The 20,692-nt window shown below is 45.2% G+C and overlaps 1 protein-coding gene across 1 annotated transcript; it reads left to right on the forward strand.

Annotated features, from left to right (window-relative positions):
- The first annotated feature begins 448 nt into the window (after nt 1-448).
- LOC146869101 (vomeronasal type-2 receptor 26-like) lies at nt 449-13,394 on the forward strand. Its single transcript, XM_085653368.1, has 2 exons — nt 449-569; nt 11,161-13,394. The coding sequence occupies exon 2, from the start codon at nt 11,163-11,165 to the stop codon at nt 12,063-12,065; it is 903 nt and encodes a 300-aa protein (XP_085509494.1). The 5' UTR covers nt 449-569; nt 11,161-11,162; the 3' UTR covers nt 12,066-13,394.
- The last annotated feature ends 7,298 nt before the right edge of the window (nt 13,395-20,692 follow it).

Below are 20,692 nucleotides of genomic sequence, written 5' to 3' on the forward strand. Positions count from 1 at the left end.
TAATAATGTGGTTCTCAATGCTTGGATTGGCGGAAGTCCAAAGTGGTGATTTCAGTATGAAAAAGACCCAATCAGAATTGTTAAAGAAATGATCAGATGCGGACTGAACCCTTATCCAACGCAGGTCCTTGTCATGGATTGAAGCAAAGTGTAATGATACTCTGACAGACTGTAATATGTGGAAGTGTATTATTTATTTATGTATAGGCATTATTATATATAGTAGGAGTTACTTGCATGTAACTTTAAGGAACGTAGGTTTGGAATGTTTAGAATGTCATTGTTGGAATGTTAGTGTTTGACATGGTAGAACTGACTGGGGAACCGGAGAGGAAGGTCGTGGGTCTTAACCTGAATAAACTTCAAATTTACTTCAAGAAGATATTCTCTTTATTTTACATCGTATGCTTATCCACTGCATTTAATGGCGACGATCTTATGCTTAGATCCACCGACAACGAAGAAATGAAACCTCGTCATGGTCAAAAGTGTAGTTCAAATTTGAGGAAGATTTCAAGAACGGAATTTATACCTTCCAGCACGTTGGATCGAAAAGACTGAGGCACTTGGTAATGTACCTTTTGAACTACTGCTGAGCACATGAGTTAACCTACCGCATAATTTTTTTGGAAAAGAAAACAGAAAAACATATATGTGCTGAAGGATTTATACTCGCTGCGAAGTGCTCTTTGCTTTCTTGCGCTGTTGCCTTAACGAACTGCCGTGTTTTAAATTCCTTTGGATCCACTTACTTTTATTTGCACAGTGTGGCATCGTTCATTTGGCTGCTTCTAACGGCTGCGCGTTTGAAACAGAGTTGGTGGGGGCATTTTCTGAAACGGCCGCAAAGTTCGAGGGAGCAGCATTCTCAGCCCGCGCGTGAGTTCTCTTTCGATGATGTATTGCACGGCATAACGTCATCATGCTACTTGACGCTGCGTGCCTCCATTTTAAAAGTGTTGAGATCTTTGTCTAGCAACCAGATGAAGCGTGTTTAAACGCGAAGCACACACATTAAGGCAGCGTTTTTTCTTCTTTTTCAACGCGGATGCAACTGGTAGCGATTGCATTCATCTAAAGTGAGGTTGTGTATTAAATATTAAGAATTTCATTTTATTTTTTCTTTGATAAAGTTTTAGAGAATGGCTTCTAACAGTAACTCAAATGTGATGCAAACACCTCCTTTTCTTGAACTACCTGGAAAACCTGTCAAACCATGGCATAAATGGTTAAGAATGTTTGAAAACTATCTTGAAGCCATAGATGGTTTTAAATATTCAGCAGCTCGGAAAAAAGCCATTTTGTTTAATCTTTTGGGCAACTTTGGGCAGGAAGTCTTCGATAATTTACCTGTGGTTCCTGCTCCTTCGCGAGATGACGCGGACGCGGTACATTGCCGCTAGCTGCGCTGCTCGCACCCTGATGTAATTTGCGTTATTTGCACATGCTTTTAAACCCAAAACTGCTTTTAAATCGTTTTTAGAAACTGTGATAATACTGTGGAGGGCGGTGGGGAAACAATCATACCTGTGTGTTGTTTTTGGACGTTGCCCTGCACCCTGGGCCGTCGCGGCATGTGCCGTTTGAACGGAGGGTGGACCTCGGGCGGTTACTCCTCCCCCTTCTCCCCCTCACTTCCGGGTCACCGGGGATAAAATCCATGCCAGGACGAACACGCAGCGGGCGCGCCAGTGGCGCGCCACAGGCGCGCCAAAGGCAAGCCCGTCTGCGACCGTCCGCGCCAAGGACATGCCTAAGGCAGGAATCCCTGTCCAAACATCACCTTTACTAACATACAGTTCCGTGGTCTTCAGGTCACTCAACGTTAGGAGGGAATGCTACCACCAAGTTGCCCCGGATAAAATATGGGGCTCCTACACATGTTACAAGTGTAGACATGCGTTTCTGGAAAGCGCCCCCACAGTGACCAATAAGATGAGCTCTTCCTCTTCAACCCGCAAACTCAAGTTGCAAGGAGGACTTATTAACGCAAGGTCTCTTAGCAAACACTGCCAAGATATTAGAGATTTAATATTGGATATGCAGCTCGATTTCTTGTTCATCACAGAATCTTGGCTGAAAGAATGCTCCAATCCGGACATATCCATCGCACTCCCCCCCAACTACACTATCCACAGGAAGGACAGGACAGAAGGGAGAGGAGGTGGATTGGCCATCATCATCCGTGACTCTCTCCCCTGTTCCACTCTAGACCCAGTCTCATTTAAAGGCGCGGAAAGCCTAGGCTTCCGTATCTCTCTAAATGCCTCCCTGTCATTTTCAGGGGTCCTCATCTACCGGCCGCCTGGACATAGCACTACTTTCATAGACTCTCTAGGTGATGCCTTAAGCCAGCCACTTCTCAAATACGCCAATTTTACTATGCTAGGGGATTTCAATCTCCATTTGGAATCCAAAGGATCCCCTGGTACGGACAACTTTCTTCAAATAACCAAACTCCTCACGCTAAAACAACTTGTTGAGCACCCCACTCACCAGGCTGGCCACATTTTAGATGGTATCTGTTCCAATTTTTCTGTCTTACGGTGTCCCCCTCCCATCCCACTAATTTGGACAGACCATTACTTGATCCCACTTACCTTAGAGTACTCAACTACGGGCAGTCCGGACCTCTCCCCCCTCAATTCTAAACCCTGTTGCAATTGGTCCAAACTCATAAATAACCCCAAACTTTTGTCTCATGCTCAGTCATGCACACCAACCCTCACAGGTAACCCGAATCAAGACTCGGGCCACTTTCATACCTGGATCTCCAGCATTTGCAATGACTTAGCGCCCCTAGAGTCTCAGGACAGAAAAGGAAAAAGGAAACCAAAAACTCAGAGACCTCCCTGGTTTACTCCTGAGCTAGCTAAAGAACAACATCATTGCAAACAAAAAGAACACAAATGGAGAAAGTCCTACACTATCGAGGATAGGAGAGCCTACAAAGCTTGTAGAAGACTTTACCATGTCCATATTAAAACTACCAATAAAAGTATACTACTCAAAAGCCATACTGGAGTCTAAACTTGATCAGAAATCTATTTTTAAAATAATCAACTCCTTCACAAATCCCAAGGGATTACAGAAAGACCTACCCCCCTCACAAACTCTGTGTAACAATATCTCTAATTACTTCGAAGAGAAGATTTCCAAAATACAAAAAAAATTCCCCTTAACTCCTCCAACATCGAGACTGAAGCCCCCATCCCAGCATCAACTTCCTTATGTTTCTCTACCTTTACTCCAGTCTCACTGGATTCCACACTCAAGGCTATAATGACCTGTAAATCAGGATCCCCATTGGATGCCTGCCCCCCCAGGATTTTACACAAACTTATTGATACAATCAACCCAGTCATAAACCAAATAGTCAATTCCTCGCTAAATACAGGCATTGTCCCAGATGACTGGAAACTTGCCCTGGTTAAACCCCTCAAAAAGAAAGAAAACGTGGACGCATCGGTCCTCTCTAACTTACGGCCTATTTCGCTGCTCCTGGGGCTGGGCAAAATAACGGAGAGGTTCGTGCTCAAAGAACTTTCAAATTTCATCGAATCTAACAATATCCTTCATCCTCAACAATCCGGCTTCCGTCCTAATCCGTCTTTAGATGAGGTCATGGATATAGCTAGAAGTATAGAATGTTCAGTGGTTTCGTCGAAAATTTTATCTGAATCCAGTATTAATGCGTCTTCAGACATTTCTAAGGTTTCTGCTGTGGAAGTCACACCAGTCAATAATGAGACTAACATACATTTGGTTTCACATACGGGTAGTGTAAAAAGGAATATTGACAGAAGAGTGAGTGGAGCATGTTACAGATGTGGTTTGAAGTTCCATTTAGGGAATTTTCAAAATTGCCCAGCTCAAGGCAAGAAATGTAACAATTGTAAAAAAAAATTGGACACTTTTATAATGTGTGTCATGCTAATAAAACAAGAGTCAGGGTCAGTCAGTTTGAAGTTGAAAATTATATATTGGCAGAAGCCATTAGCAATGTATCTGTATCATCACTGGAAATTAGTGCATTGGGTGATTATGAAAAACGATGTAAGGGCCCCATATGTGATGTTAAAATTGGAGTAATTGATTTAGACGTTATGGCAGATTCAGGATCTCCAATTACAATTTTAGCGGAGAACACATTTTACAAGTGTTGGTCAGGGAAAATGTTGAAATCAACAACTATCAATCCGAAAGCTTTCGGTGAGTATGACATCCATGATAGCCTCCTTCCATAGGATATCATGGCTAAGTCAGTCCTGAAGCAGGCGTAAGGAAAGTAGCGATAACAGGAGTTATCGCTACTTCTCCTGCCGCTATGCTTCATAGCGTGGGGCTTGATGATAGGAGAAATGTCACTTAGCGACATTTCTCCTGTCATGTTAGGTCAGGAACGCCCACTTTGCATCTCATTAGAGATGCAAAGCTGGCCGTTAGGAATCCTGACGCTAAAGCAAGGTTTCATGCGTTAGCGTGACCTTGCTAATTAGGCGATAAAATTATCGCCGCTTTTCGGCCGAAAACGGCCGCAAAAGCGGCGATAATTTTTTATCGCCTACTTGTAAATATGCCCCGTTGTTATTAGACTAGGTTGAACGTTATCGCAAGATAGATTTGCAAACTCTCAGAGAACATGTCCGGGAAAGACAAAATTGCTATTAAAAAAACTATGATTCCAGAATGCACGTTAAGGAAGGAACTTTGAATGTTGGTGATTGGGTCCTTATCAAAAAAACAAATAGAGTCAGTAAGAGCCAGTCAAAATTCTCTGAACTAGTAAAAGTCGTAAGAATTAACAGGACAGCAGTTCTATTACAAAATAGAGGTTGGTGGAATTGTAATGCTCTAGTTAAGGTAACTTCTAAGCAGGCTTGTATCATTTCAGAAAGAGTAAAAGCACATTTTGGCAATGCAAAGCAGGATTGGTTTGACTTAGATGCCCATACACATGCCGACCGCAGTGGGGATCTGTATTTTCTGGAAACAGTGAAAGTATGCATACTGTTTTGAGTGATGATAATTTAAATAGAGGAGATTGTATGGTGGGTGTTGACAATACAGCTGCTTCTTCTCCACCATCTGGTTTCCTCTCAGCAGGTAGTGGAGATGCTTTAGTTAGAAGTAGCTCCAGGATACGATCTGCTCCAATCCATTCTAGAGACTTTGTATATTATTGATGTGTTTGTAGTTATATGTATATAGATCTTCTAATTGACCTTCTCTTATCCATTCAGGAGACAATGTATGTTATGGACCTGGTTGTATATGTATATATTTCTTTTTTTGTTATTTCTTTAATTTCTCATTTGATTTATGGAAAGGGGGATGTGTAATATGTGGAAGTGTATTATTTATTTATGTATAAGCATTAATATATATAGTAGGAGTTACTTGCATGTAACTTTAAGGAACGTAGGTTTGGAATGTTTAGAATGTCATTGTTGGAATGTTAGTGTTTGACATGGTAGAACTGACTGGGGAACCTGAGAGGAAGGTCGTGGGTCTTAACCTGAATAAACTTCAAATTTACTTCAAGAAGATATTCTCCTTATTCCACATCACATGCTTATCCACTACACAGACCAATGGTAGAACAGAGTGGAGCCACAGTGCTCTCGGAAGCAGCAGCGGGGATGGGAAAGAGTGGGAGGAGATGCAGACTGAACCCTTACAATGTGTGCACCTTTCATATAAACAGTACGTTTTTTAATCTTCGTTTCACTCTTGTCAAACAAACAGTTCAAATACTCATACGATTCAGATCACTCCATGAATGTATTCAATCATTTTCCAAGAGAAGTTCATTATATACATGAGTTATTCATTTTTTGACATCAAAAGAATTGCTAATACCCAATGCATTTCGGGTCATAGACAGAACCTTCCTCAGGGGTCTACAAGAAAAATACAAAAAAACAGGTCAAATAAATCATTACTTATGACGCAATCAACAGAATCATGCATCCGCATGTGTTTCGAAATTTGTTTAGAAATACCCAAAAAACGTAATGTGCTACTCGCAGCTCTGTCTGAGATGCGTGCAAACAGAAATGTTCCTGAAAAGCAGATACTCCAAATAAATATATTCGCTGCCTTGAAGCGCCTAACCTATTTACTGCGTGACATCAAAAAACACATGTTCCTAAGTTACATCCTACGTTGAACCAAACTTTTAAACCTAACGATAACTTGCTGCGTTGTTAATCATTCTGCCCTAACTACCCTTATTACTTACTTCAAAAAAGCGTAATGTTCAGAGCCGGACACGCCTGGCGTTCTGTTGAATAAAATCTTACTTCCGTGAACCTGATTTCAGAGCTCTTGGTGAGCCAATCATTACTCTCCATCTCGCGTTCCCTCTACACGAGATATGAGGGAGCGGTAAACCCATCTCTCGGGAACAACTCAACCAATCATTGTGATAAAAGCGTAGGTTCCCTCTGCATGTGACGCGCAACTGTCACAAACAGTAACTAAGCAACATAGTTCATGATCATTCAAAAAGTCTTTCAGGCAAGTTACCGCTTGGTCATTAGGGTTAGACCAGTGGAGATTGAAATCTCCAAGAAAGATTTGGGACATGGCTGAGTCGACATTACTCAAAATGATCTCCATTAGTTGTTCAATGAAGGGTAGGTTGTCTAACGGAGGGTGATGAAAAGTGTGAAGTTTGCAGACCGGCCGGTAGTTACTTGAGATGATGAGACAAAGATATTCACAGGCCGATGGCGAAGAGGACTCCTTGTGGGAAATCGAGAGTGTGTTCCTATGCATGCAGGCTAGGCCACCTCCAAGCTTGCTGGCTCTGTCTAGCCTAATTATGTCATGAGTAGGAGGAACAAGGAGGTCTAAAATAGGAGTGGAGGCTGGATTTAGCCAGGATTCAGTAAGGATGATAATGTTTAGATCATTGTGTTGAATTAGGTCAAAGATGTCGGAGGGGTGTTTGTTGGCTGACCTGCAATTGAGTAGTACATATTTCAGTCGAGGTGGATTTGTGGAGGAAGGAGTCTGGGTGACCTTCACTCGCGTGAGGTTGTCTTTATTGATGACTAAGATTATGCGGAGGTTCTCTGTGCAAGTTAGGATGGATGGTTTGTATTTGCTTCAGCGGGGTCAAGTTGGAGTTGGACCTAGTCGAGTAAGAGTTGTGAAGGTCATTAAGATCATTGGGCGCCAAGGTCTCAGATCTTCTGAGCCGGGAGGGTGTGTTAGTTAAGGGAATGGTTTGAGAGACGGCGGGGCTAACAACTGGCCCATGCGTTCACTATCACTAGGGGAGGGTCTAGGCAGATTTGCAGAGGTGAGGAGGGAACTGATCACAGGGAAAAATCCTTTGAGAGGACTTTCAGGTCATGTAGTTCAGTAGTGAGAATGTGCAGCAGGAGATATATATCATCAATGTGTGCACCTAAGTCTGAAAGAGGTGTAGGATGTGTTGAGAGAGTAAGCGGAGGAGGGGGGTCTCTGTGTAAGCCTGTGTGCGCTAAGGTCGAGGATAGTTGTTCCTGGGGAGGGAGGTGATCATGTGGAACAAGCGGGGTACAATGAACTTTGGGTATCAAGGATGTAGCGTTAGCGAGGGTGGTATGACCATATCTCTGAGGGTCAGGAGCGATTCTGACCGGAGACCGTGGGTATGACAAATCATGATCGGAGTAGGGCATTTGTCCATTCCCCCTTGTGGTATGTGGTGTAGGAAAAGGGATGAGGGTAGAGTGTTCAATCGTTGAGGGCAAAGATACAAGGTCAAATGGGGACCACTCCACGCGCGAAGCAGAAGGAATTGGACTAGCTGGCTGTGCTCCGAGAGGACTCGAGATGTCCCTCACTTGCTGGGGCAATGAAGATAGGGAACAGGGTGGGATCTCCATGCGAAGAACAGAAATAACCAGACTAACAGGTTGTGCACCTAGATGACCCGAGATATTTATTACCCACTGGGTCGAGAGACTAGAAGGTTCGGGCACCTTCACCCAGGACTGAGCCGCTCTGTGATCATCTAGCAGCGAGGAATGATTCAGATGGAGCGAGGGTCTGCGCTGAGATTTGGGGGGAGGACTGGTGCTGACCTGATTGCTGGAAGGGTAAGGGTGGGTATCATTGGGCTTCGCTAAAACCGCGATCTTGAGTGGCGGGAAGATAGTAGCTATCTTAATCAGATTGGCATTGGAAGCTTGTATAAGGATGATCCCGTTGTTATAGAGGGTGATGGTGGCATTGGCGTTGAGCGTGGGTGAGGGCATATTAGTCAGTTTGATACCATGAGGTGTTTTACTGGTACATGATATTCGGAGCAAGTTAAGGACTTTTCGCCAGCATGCTCTTTTTCTGGTGTAGAAAATAAGGTCATTAACTCTAGTACCTTTGTTTGCACACGTCCAAGATTAAAGTTTCAGGCCTAGACCTTAGTAAGTGATGCTTGTGATTTTTGACGGCCTTTTTCGAAAGGTTAGGTGGGTAGTTGATGATGAAGGCGTTAATTCCTGAAGGGTTAGGACTTAAATCCATTTTGAGAGTGTGGCTATTGCCCAATGGTAGTAACTTCTCCGTAGGGCATGGATGGTGTTAAGAGAGTTTCCCATTCATTTGTTGTCGATGCCAGACGTTTACAGCAGGCAAAAGTATTACTGTAGACCCTGCTGGAGCCTTTACTAACCTCTGTTACCTTATGACCATGAGCAATTTGGATGAAATTAGATCATATGAAATGGTTAGGCAAAAAGGAAGATAAGAAATACTTGAACCAATTGCAAAAACCAACCCGGCTTTCATTGAGAGAAACTATAGATGAACTGAGCCGTTCCAAGATGGCTGCCACCTTGTTGAACCAGTCTCAGACTGCAGCTGTAGTCCCTTGTTAGATATAAAGTGCAGTCCTCTTTCAATTGCTCTTGCCCGTTGCTGCCCTTTTTGTGGTGAGTAGAAACGAGGCAGTAAAGAGGAACAGCACTGCTGTTCAAAATGGCCGAGCAATGTAATTGCTGTACCGTTGTGCACACAGACCGCAACTGTAAAATTATACAAATTTACTCTTCAAATTACAGTCAGCATTTTTCAATTCTGCTCTGCCACAAGCCCTGTCTGGTCCGACTTCCCTCAGTCTCTGCCACGGTAACCCTCCAATGGACACCTAGGGTGGCACCGCAGATAGGCAGGGGACTCGAACGGTCGCTCCCAGTGTGGAGGGCCTCACATCGGCACTCTGTGACCAACCCTGCTGATTGCTGCCTTATAGTTCCACGATTGGCTCTGGTGGGAGGGACGAGATTGATCGTCCCCAGTGTGTGCCTGGAGCGGCGGCATCTACACCAGAATACGTCAACCGCTGGGTGCCGCAACCGTTATCGAAAATCTTAGCATGGGCACCACACCAACATTCCAGATAGTTCCAGGCAGTAGGCACGGGAACCCAGGATGGCGAGCGGACTGCCGCGCGGGGGATGGGGACTCACCACCGCTTCCGATTTCCGGGCGATCGCACGTGGGCTGCAATCCAGATCCCGCAACGGAGATGAACTCCAAGCCTCCCACTGATGTCTGCCGGAATTACGGTGCAGTACTCAGCCGAAGGAAAAGAGGCATCCGCCAGGATTCAGACAGGATTGAGGCATCCGGCGTAGTCGTCCATCGGCCCGCACAGCTGACCAATGGCCCTAAGTGAGGTGAGAGGGGTCAGTGACCGAAAGTCGAGGCGGAGGGTCCACAAATGCTGTGAGATGATGTCGGGGGCAGCCGGACGATGGGTGGCTGGGTTGAACAGGAATATACACCGATTTGGTGATCCCTAACCCTAGAGCTCAGTGGAGGAGCTCTCGTCCGGGGGCCATCTTGAATACAATTTTTCAATTGCTCTTGTTCTCCAGTCTCATTGTTGGAGCTTGGCCAACTGCAGGCCGCTTAGAGACACTGGTTAGAGGGCACCTGAGTTCTCTAGTGGGCCTGACCATGAAGACAAACTTCAGGCATTACAACAAACCCATCATCAACCACCTGATTAGTGATATCACTTAAACCTTCGATATTATTACTAGGCTGGGTATGAAATGAGACCATCTTAGGGCTTCAAACTATGTCAGTAGCAATAATTGTTTGAAGTGAATACTGCAGGATCTGTCACCTCAAGGGGGTGCAGCGGTAACCCGCCATCTGGGAATGTTGTGGGCACTTTTAAGTCAGTCTTCACTTTCTGGCCTATTTGTCTTCTACATTTAACCCAGATTAGCTGAGCCTGTAAAGGGCCAGACTGGTTACCAGCGATTGGAGACTTTGATTCTTTCCCCTTTATTTGTATTTGTCCATCTCAAAGTACAGGTGATAATGTCTATTGTGTGTCCTGCTGTTTTGTTAACGGATTTACCACTGAGACTGATTGCACAGAGAGCATCATGGGATGAATGGGCGAATCAGTCATCTCAGGCGGAGGGATGTTATCCTCCTGCAAGAGGCAGGTCCAAGTTGGTCTTGGAGGGATGCATACTTCATTAACTGGAACTTTAATTGAGGGTTCTCATTTCCGCTCCCTAATGACACTGATTGCCGTCCCTAATAAAATGACCCAGAATCCAATGGGCCACATTAACCATGATTCTGGGCTTCTACTGTTTGGAAAGTAATCTTGGAACCATTTGAATTAAGATCCTGCATTAACGGGGGAGAGGGTCTCAAATGGTGGATCAAATGGTGGATAGCGAAGCTCCCTCAATCCTTATCTCTGTTTATGGTGGTTGGAGAGAGAGAGCGTTTACCCAGAATAGGATAATAATGAGTCAAGTTGTTTTTTTTTCTATTAAATGCACAATTTCACCGGGTGATCGGGGAACATTTAAAATAAATGTCTTTTTGCTCCTTTAGCAGTTCTCTAACAATCTTCATCCAGCCCCTGGTACCAGTTCTACCAGGTGCAGCGTTGCTGGCAGTTTCCTGCCTGGGTTTGCAGGGTGGGAGGTCTGATCATGATTGCATTAGACCAGCACAAGCCTGAACCAGCCACTGCTCCTTCTATCTGAAGATGTCAAAAACAATCACTTTATCTTTCCTAATGAAACATTCTCAAAATAATGTGGGAATATGTTTTATTACATCATCAAATGACTATTTGTAACAGTGTAAAGAGTGGAAATGGCTGATATCCTTTTTACTTTCTTGCAGACATGGAGAGCTGCATGCAGTGCCCCGAGGACCAGTGGCCGAATGACAGGAAGGATGGATGCCTCCTGAAGGCCGTTGACTTCCTCTCATACAGCGATAGCCTAGGTGTGACGTTGGCCACTGTGGCCATTATCTTCTCCGTGGTCGCTGCTGGAGTGCTGGGAATCTTTATCAGACACCGGGACACCCCAATAGTGAAGGCCAATAACCGGGATCTCAGCTACACACTCCTTGTCTCGCTAATTTTGGCCTTTCTCTGCTCTCTCTTATTTATTGGGCAGCCTGCAACCTTCACCTGTCTGGTCCAACAGGCTGCATTTGGGATTATTTTTGCTGTTGCTGTGTCTTGTGTTTTAGCAAAAACCATCACTGTAGTGATTGCCTTTAATGCCACCAGGCCTGGCAGCAAATTGAGTCGATGGCTGGGACCCCGGATGTCTGGCTCTGTTGTCCTCTTGTGCACACTGGGAGAAGTGGCAATCTGTGTCTCTTGGCTGCTCACCTCTCCACCTCACCCTGGCTCTGACATGCACTCTGAGACTGGCAAGAAGATCCTGCTGTGTGACATGGGCTCCGTCACTGCCTTCTACACTGTGATTGGTTACATGGCCCTCTTGGCGTTTGCCAGCTTCATTGTGGCTTTCCTTGCCAGGAACCTCCCAGATAAATTCAACGAAGCCAAGTTCATCACATTCAGCATGCTGGTGTTCTGCAGCGTCTGGGTCTCCTTCATCCCGGCTTATGTCAGCACGAAGGGCAGGTACATGGTTGCCGTGGAGGTCTTCGCCATCTTGACTTCTAGCGCTGGACTGCTGGGCTGTATATTCATTCCCAAATGTTATATTATACTATTCAGGCCAAATATTAACACCAAAGAACGGTTAACTTTATGTGGCCATTTGTAGTTTCACACTAGAAGTTTGAAACTCACTCATAATTAAATATTAAAATATTGCATTTTCTTGAAAGGGGTTCTGGGGGCAGTACATTGAGTCAAACAATTGCACCATCCTTTTGTACAGCCATTGGGCTCTCTGCAGGAAAGCATTACACATTTTTATAGTAAAAGGTGTTTTTTTAGGGCGGCTAATAGAGATGGTTTTGAGTCTCTGCTGATACAGCTCAATGAGTAGGAACTTTTGATTGGTTGAATAAGAATTGAGGACTGGATCGTAACTGAGCAGCTCAAGCTCTGATTTTGTTTGTTTAATTGTTGTTTGAGTCAGTTGTAGTTTCTCACTCTGGAAAGCCCAGTCTTGGCGCGCGTCATCTAGAGTCTATTAATGCACCTGTTTTGTTCTTGAGTAGCCAGTGTGAGGTGTCCTGGGTATTTCCAGGAGTTGCTTTTGAGGCAATGAGGGGCATATCATCAAGGCGGAGCTATGAAATTATCGCAGCTTTTGCATACGTTTTCGGGTGAAAAACGGCAATAATTTCATCGCCTTATCAGCAAAGACATGCTATCGCGTGTTTTGCTGACTTAGCGCCCGTTACAACAACGCCCAGCTTTGCTTCGCTAATGAGATGCAAAGTGGGCGTTCCTTCCGAAAATAACTAGAGAAAAGTCGCAAACCGACATTTCTCCAATTATCGAGCGGCACGCTAACAAGCATAGCGATAAGAAAAGTAGCACTAATCGCGGTTATCGCTACTTTCCTTACGCCTGCTTTTAGTTTGACTTAGCCATGATATCCAGTGGAAGGTGGATATCATGGTTAAGTATGCCGTGCCCTATCAACAACATAGCGCCAAACGTTGTGCGATTATCGCTGGAATCCCAGCGATAATTGCACATTTGGCAGCTAACTCGGGTATTTTTATCGCTCTTGAGATAAGCGTCACTGATAGTGAGCTATCTCTGCAATAAAAACAAGCGATAGCCGGCGATAATCATCCTAGCGCTAAGTGCGCTTAGCGATAATTATCGCCGGTTGTTGATGATATGCCCCAGAGTTTGTAAATGCAGCTTCACCCTTTTAATGCTTCAAGTAACTTCACAAGGATTTATGTTATGTTATGTTATGTTATTTTAATTTATTCTGTGCAAAGAGCAGCGTCTGTATGTGGTTCACTGCAGGGAAGACAATCTTGGAAGGATTATTCATCCTGTAATATGGTTCTGTGTCTTGGGATGCAGTCATATGTTTACATGTGGCTGATTGTTGTAAAACATCACAGTTTACTTCCACTGCATGTGTTTAAGAGCAGAGTCTGTGTTAATGAATTCATTCATTGTATTCATCCAAATAGTTTTTGCTGTAATATTTCTTTACTGGAATTGATATTTTGAGACCAGAATGAACTGTATATGGTGAGTCAGAACAATTTCTTGCAATGCATTGCAACCCTATTATATAGCATGTTTGTAGCATACATTATCATCAATAGTAGACAATAAAGAAAAATAAAAGAAATCCTATTATTTGTGGTATTTGCTTAAAGGAGGGTTTATGAAATAGCAGAGGTGACACTTACATTTTTGGTTAGAGGTAAATCGATTAGAGATACTGTTTAAACATTCTGAGTAGTTTATGCAGGTGTCCGCTTATATAACATGGAACCCGGCGGCATAAACCGTGCACTATCAACCTCTGTCACCATTATCAATGCTACAAGTTTCCCAATGTCCTGTCGGCTTTTCTGTTATGCTTTAGTAACAGCTGGAATCCTAAATGTTCTACTTTGGTATTGGTGGTCTGCCCATACTTCCTTCGGGATATGGGTGGTTGTTTCTGTGGGGTCAAACTGCTGTATGTGTATGTGCAGGAAGAGCTGAGGTGTTACATGAACGAGACGGCCGTCAGAAATCATTGCAATAGTTAGAATGACTCTCCCTCGTTCGTGTCAATCTCTCATCCCTGTATCAATAAATGGAGACCAAGGGCCAGATGTTTCATACTTCCACGCAACGCAGCGAGACAACTTGCTGCGCAGCGTGACAGGGAGAGGGCAGGAATGCACCATATCTATGAATGCATGGCCCTTTCCTGTTCTCTGCCTGCGTTAGCACACAATCCGCTGCACAGCACCAATGCAGGCACCCCTGTGCCACGCTGCAAGGGTGCCTGTGTTACATGCAGGGTTGTTTTTGTGCAAGAAGGGACACTAAATGTCAAGGAACACAGGCATTTTGTTTTGTAACCTATAAATAGTTTGTTCATAGGAGTCTATTTTATTTATTTCAGTCATCCATTCTTTACTCGTTGGCAGGTTAGCCAAGAACCAATGTCGTAGTATGCACATCTTAGATATAACTAGTGCAGGTGATAGCTGTCTCCTACAGTGAGAAGGAATGCCTGAGATATCAGTTGTTGTTGGCAGGATAGCCAAGTACAAATGTCTGAGTATGCACATCTTAGCTCTAAGTAGCCCAGGTGATAACTATCTCCTACACTGAGAAGAAATGCCTGAGAGATCAGTTGTCATTGGCAGGATAGACAAGTACCAATGTCTGATTATGCATACCTAAGCTTATTAGAAATGGGATCTCTGCTTGGCTAAGGCTTGCGCCAAAGCCAGGCAGAGACCACCACTCTAGTCAGGGCTTGGGAGTTACACGCCAAAGATAACCCCTGCTCACCCCCTTGGTATCTTGGCACGAGCAGTCAGGCTTATCCCGGTGGTGATATGTAAATGTAAATGTAAAAATGTACTTCTATAGCGCTACTATCACTCCAGGGAGTATCTTGGCGCTCATCCAACCCAGATGGATGAGTTGGAGGGAATAGACACATTTCACGCTAAACACTACATATTTACACCATTGCTGTGCAAGCTGCGTCGGTAAGGGAAAATACCCAAGTTTTTAATGCCTTGCTGTACTGGGTTTCATGAGACAAGGATCGTAGGGAAAGAGGGAGCTTATTCCAGGCCTTGGCACCCAACACAAAAAGGGATTTGCCGCCTTTAGTTGTTAACTTGAATCTGGGGATTACAAGCAGATTCTGACCCACAGACCTTAGGCAACGTACCGGGTGGTAACGTCTAAAGCCGTTACGTAGGTATTTAGCTCCTTGATGGTGGAAAGCCCTGAAAGTGATTAAAAGGATCTTAAAAAGAATCCTTTTACCAATTGGAAGCCAATGAAGCGCGTTCAGCGCTGCTGAGGCTGATCACTTACGGGGCCAACGTAGTACTATGCGGGCCGCTGCATGTTGGACCATTTGTAATCTGTGAAGTACCGAATTATTGGCTCCAGCATATAAACCATTACAATAGTCCAACCTGGAAGTGATTAGGGCCACTGCGACCGTTTTCCTAGCTGGCAACGGAAGAAGATCAAAAAACTTCCTTAAAGCTTTTATTATGTGGAAACATGTGCCAGCTACGGCAACCGCTTGTTGTTTAAAGGACAGTTGGTTATCAAACTTGATGCCTAAATTTCGGGCCGATGTGATGGTATTAGGGGGGGCTTCTGCATCATCAGGCCAACAGATTTTCGGGGAAAACAAATTTTGCTTTCCAAATGGCAGGATTTCAGTTTTTCCAGCATTGCATTTAAGGTGATTGTCAGTCATCCACTTAAATGTTGCTGCTAGGCACTCTTTAAGATTTTCCTCAGCGCCAGCCCGCTCCCTGTCCAGTACTAGATATGTAAAGCATTTGTGCAACATACACAGCAACAACATACTAGGCACACCACAAAAGAACTCCACACAAGGTTATATATAAAAATAGACTGTGTATTATCATAAAACACTTTAGATGGTAATCACACAATATACACTGTGCAAACTGGCACTGGGCAATATTTACAGGGGATTATTTACACATGACAGGGCCACGTGGGCCACTGTCAGAATTATCACTTGGTAAAAATAGTAAAGTAAGAACATATCATAATTGTACACAACCAGTAATCACTGGCAGACACTATACTCAGCTTCACCCTGTAACATAAATCATATTACGCACAGTATCACATCAGGCGAGAAATCTATTCTGCGCCAACCTCATAAGCCTAAACATAGTAGACCATAATCTCCTAAACATAACTCGCATTAGGAAATAAACTTACTAGCATAAACCACAGTAGGTAATTACTCATACCTAAACCACAGTAGAGAATAAAATAAAACATAACACAGTAGGTAAAAATCTCATAATCATAAAATCACATCTAGAGCATAAATCAGGGTGCATAAAACAGTACATGAATGACATTTCCTGCGCACCTACATAAATCACATCAGGGCCTGGCGCCCTATAAACCTAATAGTTCCCCATGCCAACTGGCCATCTCTAAGGGGCTCAAATGCCCTCTGTCCAAAAGTCAGGGCACGCTGCCTGTGCAGCAGGAGTCAGGGGTGCGCAATTACGCAAACGTAAACGTTGCAGCTGGCACTAAGTGTTGCGCAGCTGGGAATTTATTTATTTATTTATTTTATTTAGAAAGTTTTATAGAGCGCGAACAAGATCCTTGCGGATATCAGAGCGCTTTACATAACACTGGCTGTAAGAGGAACAAAACCGAAATAAGCAGTGAACAATCATATAAAAACAAATGAGATCACATATAGAAGGAGGAGTTGCAGCATGCAGTGCTCACGTAAATTTTGCCATGAGAAGCGCTTTGACTTCTTTTTTGAAAGCGGTGGAGGAGGCATTCCGTCGGGTTTCGGGGGGAAGAGTGTTCCAAATTTTGGGCGCCATCCCAGAGAAGGATCGATTATATGTTTTCTTTTTGCTGAACCTTTGAGGTTTCAGTAAAAGGTTTTCGGCACTCCTGGAAGTCCGTAGACCACCAGAGATTGTCAGTTTCTGCGCGAGGTAGCTGGGAGAGTTGTGGTGTAAGGCTTTGTGAGTCATGCACGCCACTTTTAGGTGGATTCTAGCTTCAAATGGAAGCCGATTCAAGGATTTTAAGTCCGGTGTAATGTGTGCAGTTCTTTTCGAGCCAGTGATGAGTCTTGCCGCGGAGTTGATAGTCGCTCTTAAGGGCGCTGTTGCAGCTTTTGGTAGTCCACACAGAGAGACACTTCCGTAATCCACACAAGGGAGGACTAGCGCTTGTACTGTCAACTTGAGGTCCTCGAGTGGCAGGAAGGGTTTCAGTTTCCTGAGGGTGCTTATCTGGAAATTAGCTTTCTTTGTGGCGTTACTGATGTGTTTTTGCATCCTGAGGTTGTTGTCGAGAGTAATCCCCAAGGATTTTGCAGAGTCCACGATAGTTGGTTGTACATTGAACGCGGAGAGCTGTTTGATCAGATCATGCATTAAAGGGATCTTGGCCGGTGGTGCTATGAGGAGGAATTCTGTTTTTAATGCGTTGAGTTTGAGATAATTTTCTGATAACCAAGACTGGGTGATCATGAGTGTGGAGTTGAGCAGATTAATGTCCTCTAAGGAGTTGATCCTGAGGTATAGTTGCGTATCGTCCGCATACATATGAAATTGAACATTGTATGTTTGCAAGATTTCAGTGAGCGATTCCATGAACAAGTTGAATAAGGACGGTGAGAGTGTGGACCCTTGCGGCACCCCAAGAGATACAGGGGAGGCATTGGAGAGCGCTTTGTTAACCTTGAATTTTTGTGTACGGTTATGCAGGAAGGACGTAAACCATTTTAGCACCGTGCCAGACAGACCCATCCTATGCTTCAGGAGATCTAATAGTTTCTGGTGTTTGACCGTATCAAAGGCTGATGAGAGGTCTAGTAAGATGAGTAAGCACGAACCATTCTGGTCAAGGATTTGTAGCGCATCATCAAGAATGTGTGTAATGGCCGATTCAGTGCTGTGACCCGCTCTGAAGCCTGATTGGTGTTTATTTAGTAGGTTGAAGTGATCTATGTGATTGGTCAGTTGTCGGTTTACACATTTTTCCAGCAATTTGGCCAAGGTGGGGATGTTGGAAATGGGACGGTAGTTGTTAAGGTCAGTAGGGTCAACAGTGGGTTTCTTTAGGATAGGTGATACTTGGCCTACTTTGAGGGAGTCCGGGATGCAGCCTTGTTGGAGTGAGCTATTAATGATTTTGGTCCAGAGTGGAAGAAGCCAGGGTGAAAGGGCTTTGACTGCATTAGCCGGAAGGGGGTCAGTGAAATGATTGGCCGGTTTCAGGTTGTTGAGAATCTTGCCTAGGTCGTCTTCAGTGTACGTCTCAAAGTAAGACCAGGCTGCCTCGTTTTTGGGGCAGGCCTTAGGGGGGGAATGGCATGGGATGGGTGTAAATAACGGGGTGATTACCGTTTGAGGATCAGTGTGTAATGGTCTGTCATTAAGGAGATCCTTTATGAGGTTGTCAGTCTTCAGATTGAAGAAGGTGGAGAATTCTTGACAGTTAGGTTGTAGGCGATCTAGGTCTCGGGCCCGTTGGGGAGCTTCCTTGGTTTGATTTTTGACAATTTCGAAGAGCTTTTTTGGCCGGTTTTTAGCTTGGTCAAGTTGGTGTCTGAAGAAGTCAGCTTTAGTGCGCTTAATTTTTTTGTAGTATGCATTTCTCTTTTTCCTAAGGAATAGATTGGGGCGAATGAGTGAGTCTCACTCCCAACTTCACCAGGTCCCCTAAGGAAAGAAAGACCTAAACGGTGCAGCTGCCCACTACTTGCTGGGCAGCTGGGAATATAGAAATGAGGCATGGGCTCTCAATGGCCCTTGAAACAAATTATCCCCCGTCGTTGGAGCCACATGGGCTCTGGAACAAATACAAAGCGTTGGAGCCACGCACGGGCTCTAAAAATAAACATGTCCCCATGGAGTGCACTGGCTCTTGAAATAATCATGTACCAATAAAGAAAAGGAAACTTGCCCCCAACGCTGGAGCGGCCCGCTGCCAGGCGGGGCCGCTCGGAAAGAAATGTGGGCAGTGCCAAGCACCAACAAGGTGCACGTTGGACTCCCGATTGGGGACTCTGAAGTGAAATACACAAAATGCCCAAGACGTGTCAGCGCACTGGCGCTTAAAATAAAATATGCCCCCGATGAAGTGGCCCGCAACGGACAGGCACTCGCTAGTGCCAGCATGCAGCCCCACTCACCGGGTTGCAGTGCAGAGACTCCGTTTCCTCTCTTCTCTGCGGCCTGCACGGGGTTCCCATGCGGCGGCCCACGGGGGCTCCCTCAGCATATGGGAGCCCTGCAGAAACAGACCCGGCCTCTCCACTTCACCCGGGCCCCCTCCTTGGACCCGGCCTTCCCAGGACTTCGACCGCGAGGCTCTACTTCCACATGGGAGACCCGCATCAACGAGCCACACCGGCCTCATCTGGCCGCGCCACAGGACCCGCCCATGTCTCAGGCAAGGATGCCTGACTTCCTGGTTTCGCTCCCCGGGCCGCAACATGATTTCTTCACAAAAAGGAGAACGCAGGGCGGGCACCCGTGTTTGAAAATTAATATAACGCAGCCATGTGGGGTGGGCACCCACAATTAAAATATCAAAATGAGCGGGGGGGCACTGCCGTTAATTAAAAGCAGCCACGGCATCCCAGCAGAGTGGTCACCCGCGAATGGTCACAAGGGGGAATACCTAAGCTGGGGATTTCCTCTCTCTCCCTCAAAGCAGCGTGGTGCTGCAAATCATGCTCGCTCTTCCTCTGGGGAAATGAAAAGGCAGGAAAGAGCCAGGTGCTCTCCAAAAATAAAGCAAAGAGCTCACAGACCGCTGGAGCAGCTCAAAGTCCCAGGGCTAAAGAGAATAAGCAAAAGGTTCCAGGGCATGGCTAGGCCCAGGGAGGCAGCCCTCCTGGCAAGTCCTCCTGGGCCCCAGCAGCTGCACACCCCGCACAATTCAGGAACCAAGACAGCACTGAACATTTTTATACAACATTTCCCTTTGTTTAAAGGTGCAGGGTTTGGGTGAACCAGATACAACTGGTTCAGGAGCACTTTGTGTACATGACTCCTTCCTTCTTTTCACAGGACAGGCCAGGGACATCAGACGCACCACAGGAGGTGGAGCCAACATTGTGGAGGGAAGGCACAGCCTTATTCAGGTCCCAGGTGCAACTCCTCCCTCCCATCTACATGTAGATCTCTCCATTGACCACCGGGCAGACTCATCCTGGCTCCTGGAATTCCCCAGCCCTCTCAGCTCCTGTCAATCACAAGCCAGACATGCAATTCACATCAAGTAGGCAGACAGACAGCAAACAGAAATGCCAACTTCTAAAAGTGACATTTCTAAAATAACCACAACAAATCTGCGCACACTATTGCGCAGCATTTATTCTCACGACTTCGCACATACTAAACTTGACCCTGCACTCCTCTCATACTAGGAATTACCATGGACACACATATCCCCCATGCATGCCTATGGGAGGGCAGGCCAATCTCACCACACGCACTCAGAGAGCGCGCGCACTTAACACTGGGCCACAGTGCTTAAGTGCGCAGAGGCCTAAAATCACTACCACCATGTCAAAGCTTAAGGAAAAAAGTTCAGGGGTGAACCTGCCGCACAAAGGGCCTAGTCCAACAAAGCTATAACTAGTGCAGGTGATAGCTGTCTCCTACAGTGAGAAGAAATGCCTGAGATATCAGTGGTTGTTGGCAGGATAGCCAGGTACAAATGTCTGAGTATGCACAA

This window comes from Triturus cristatus, chromosome 1_1, assembly GCF_964204655.1.
Source record: "Triturus cristatus chromosome 1_1, aTriCri1.1, whole genome shotgun sequence".
Taxonomy (NCBI): Eukaryota; Metazoa; Chordata; class Amphibia; order Caudata; family Salamandridae; genus Triturus; species Triturus cristatus.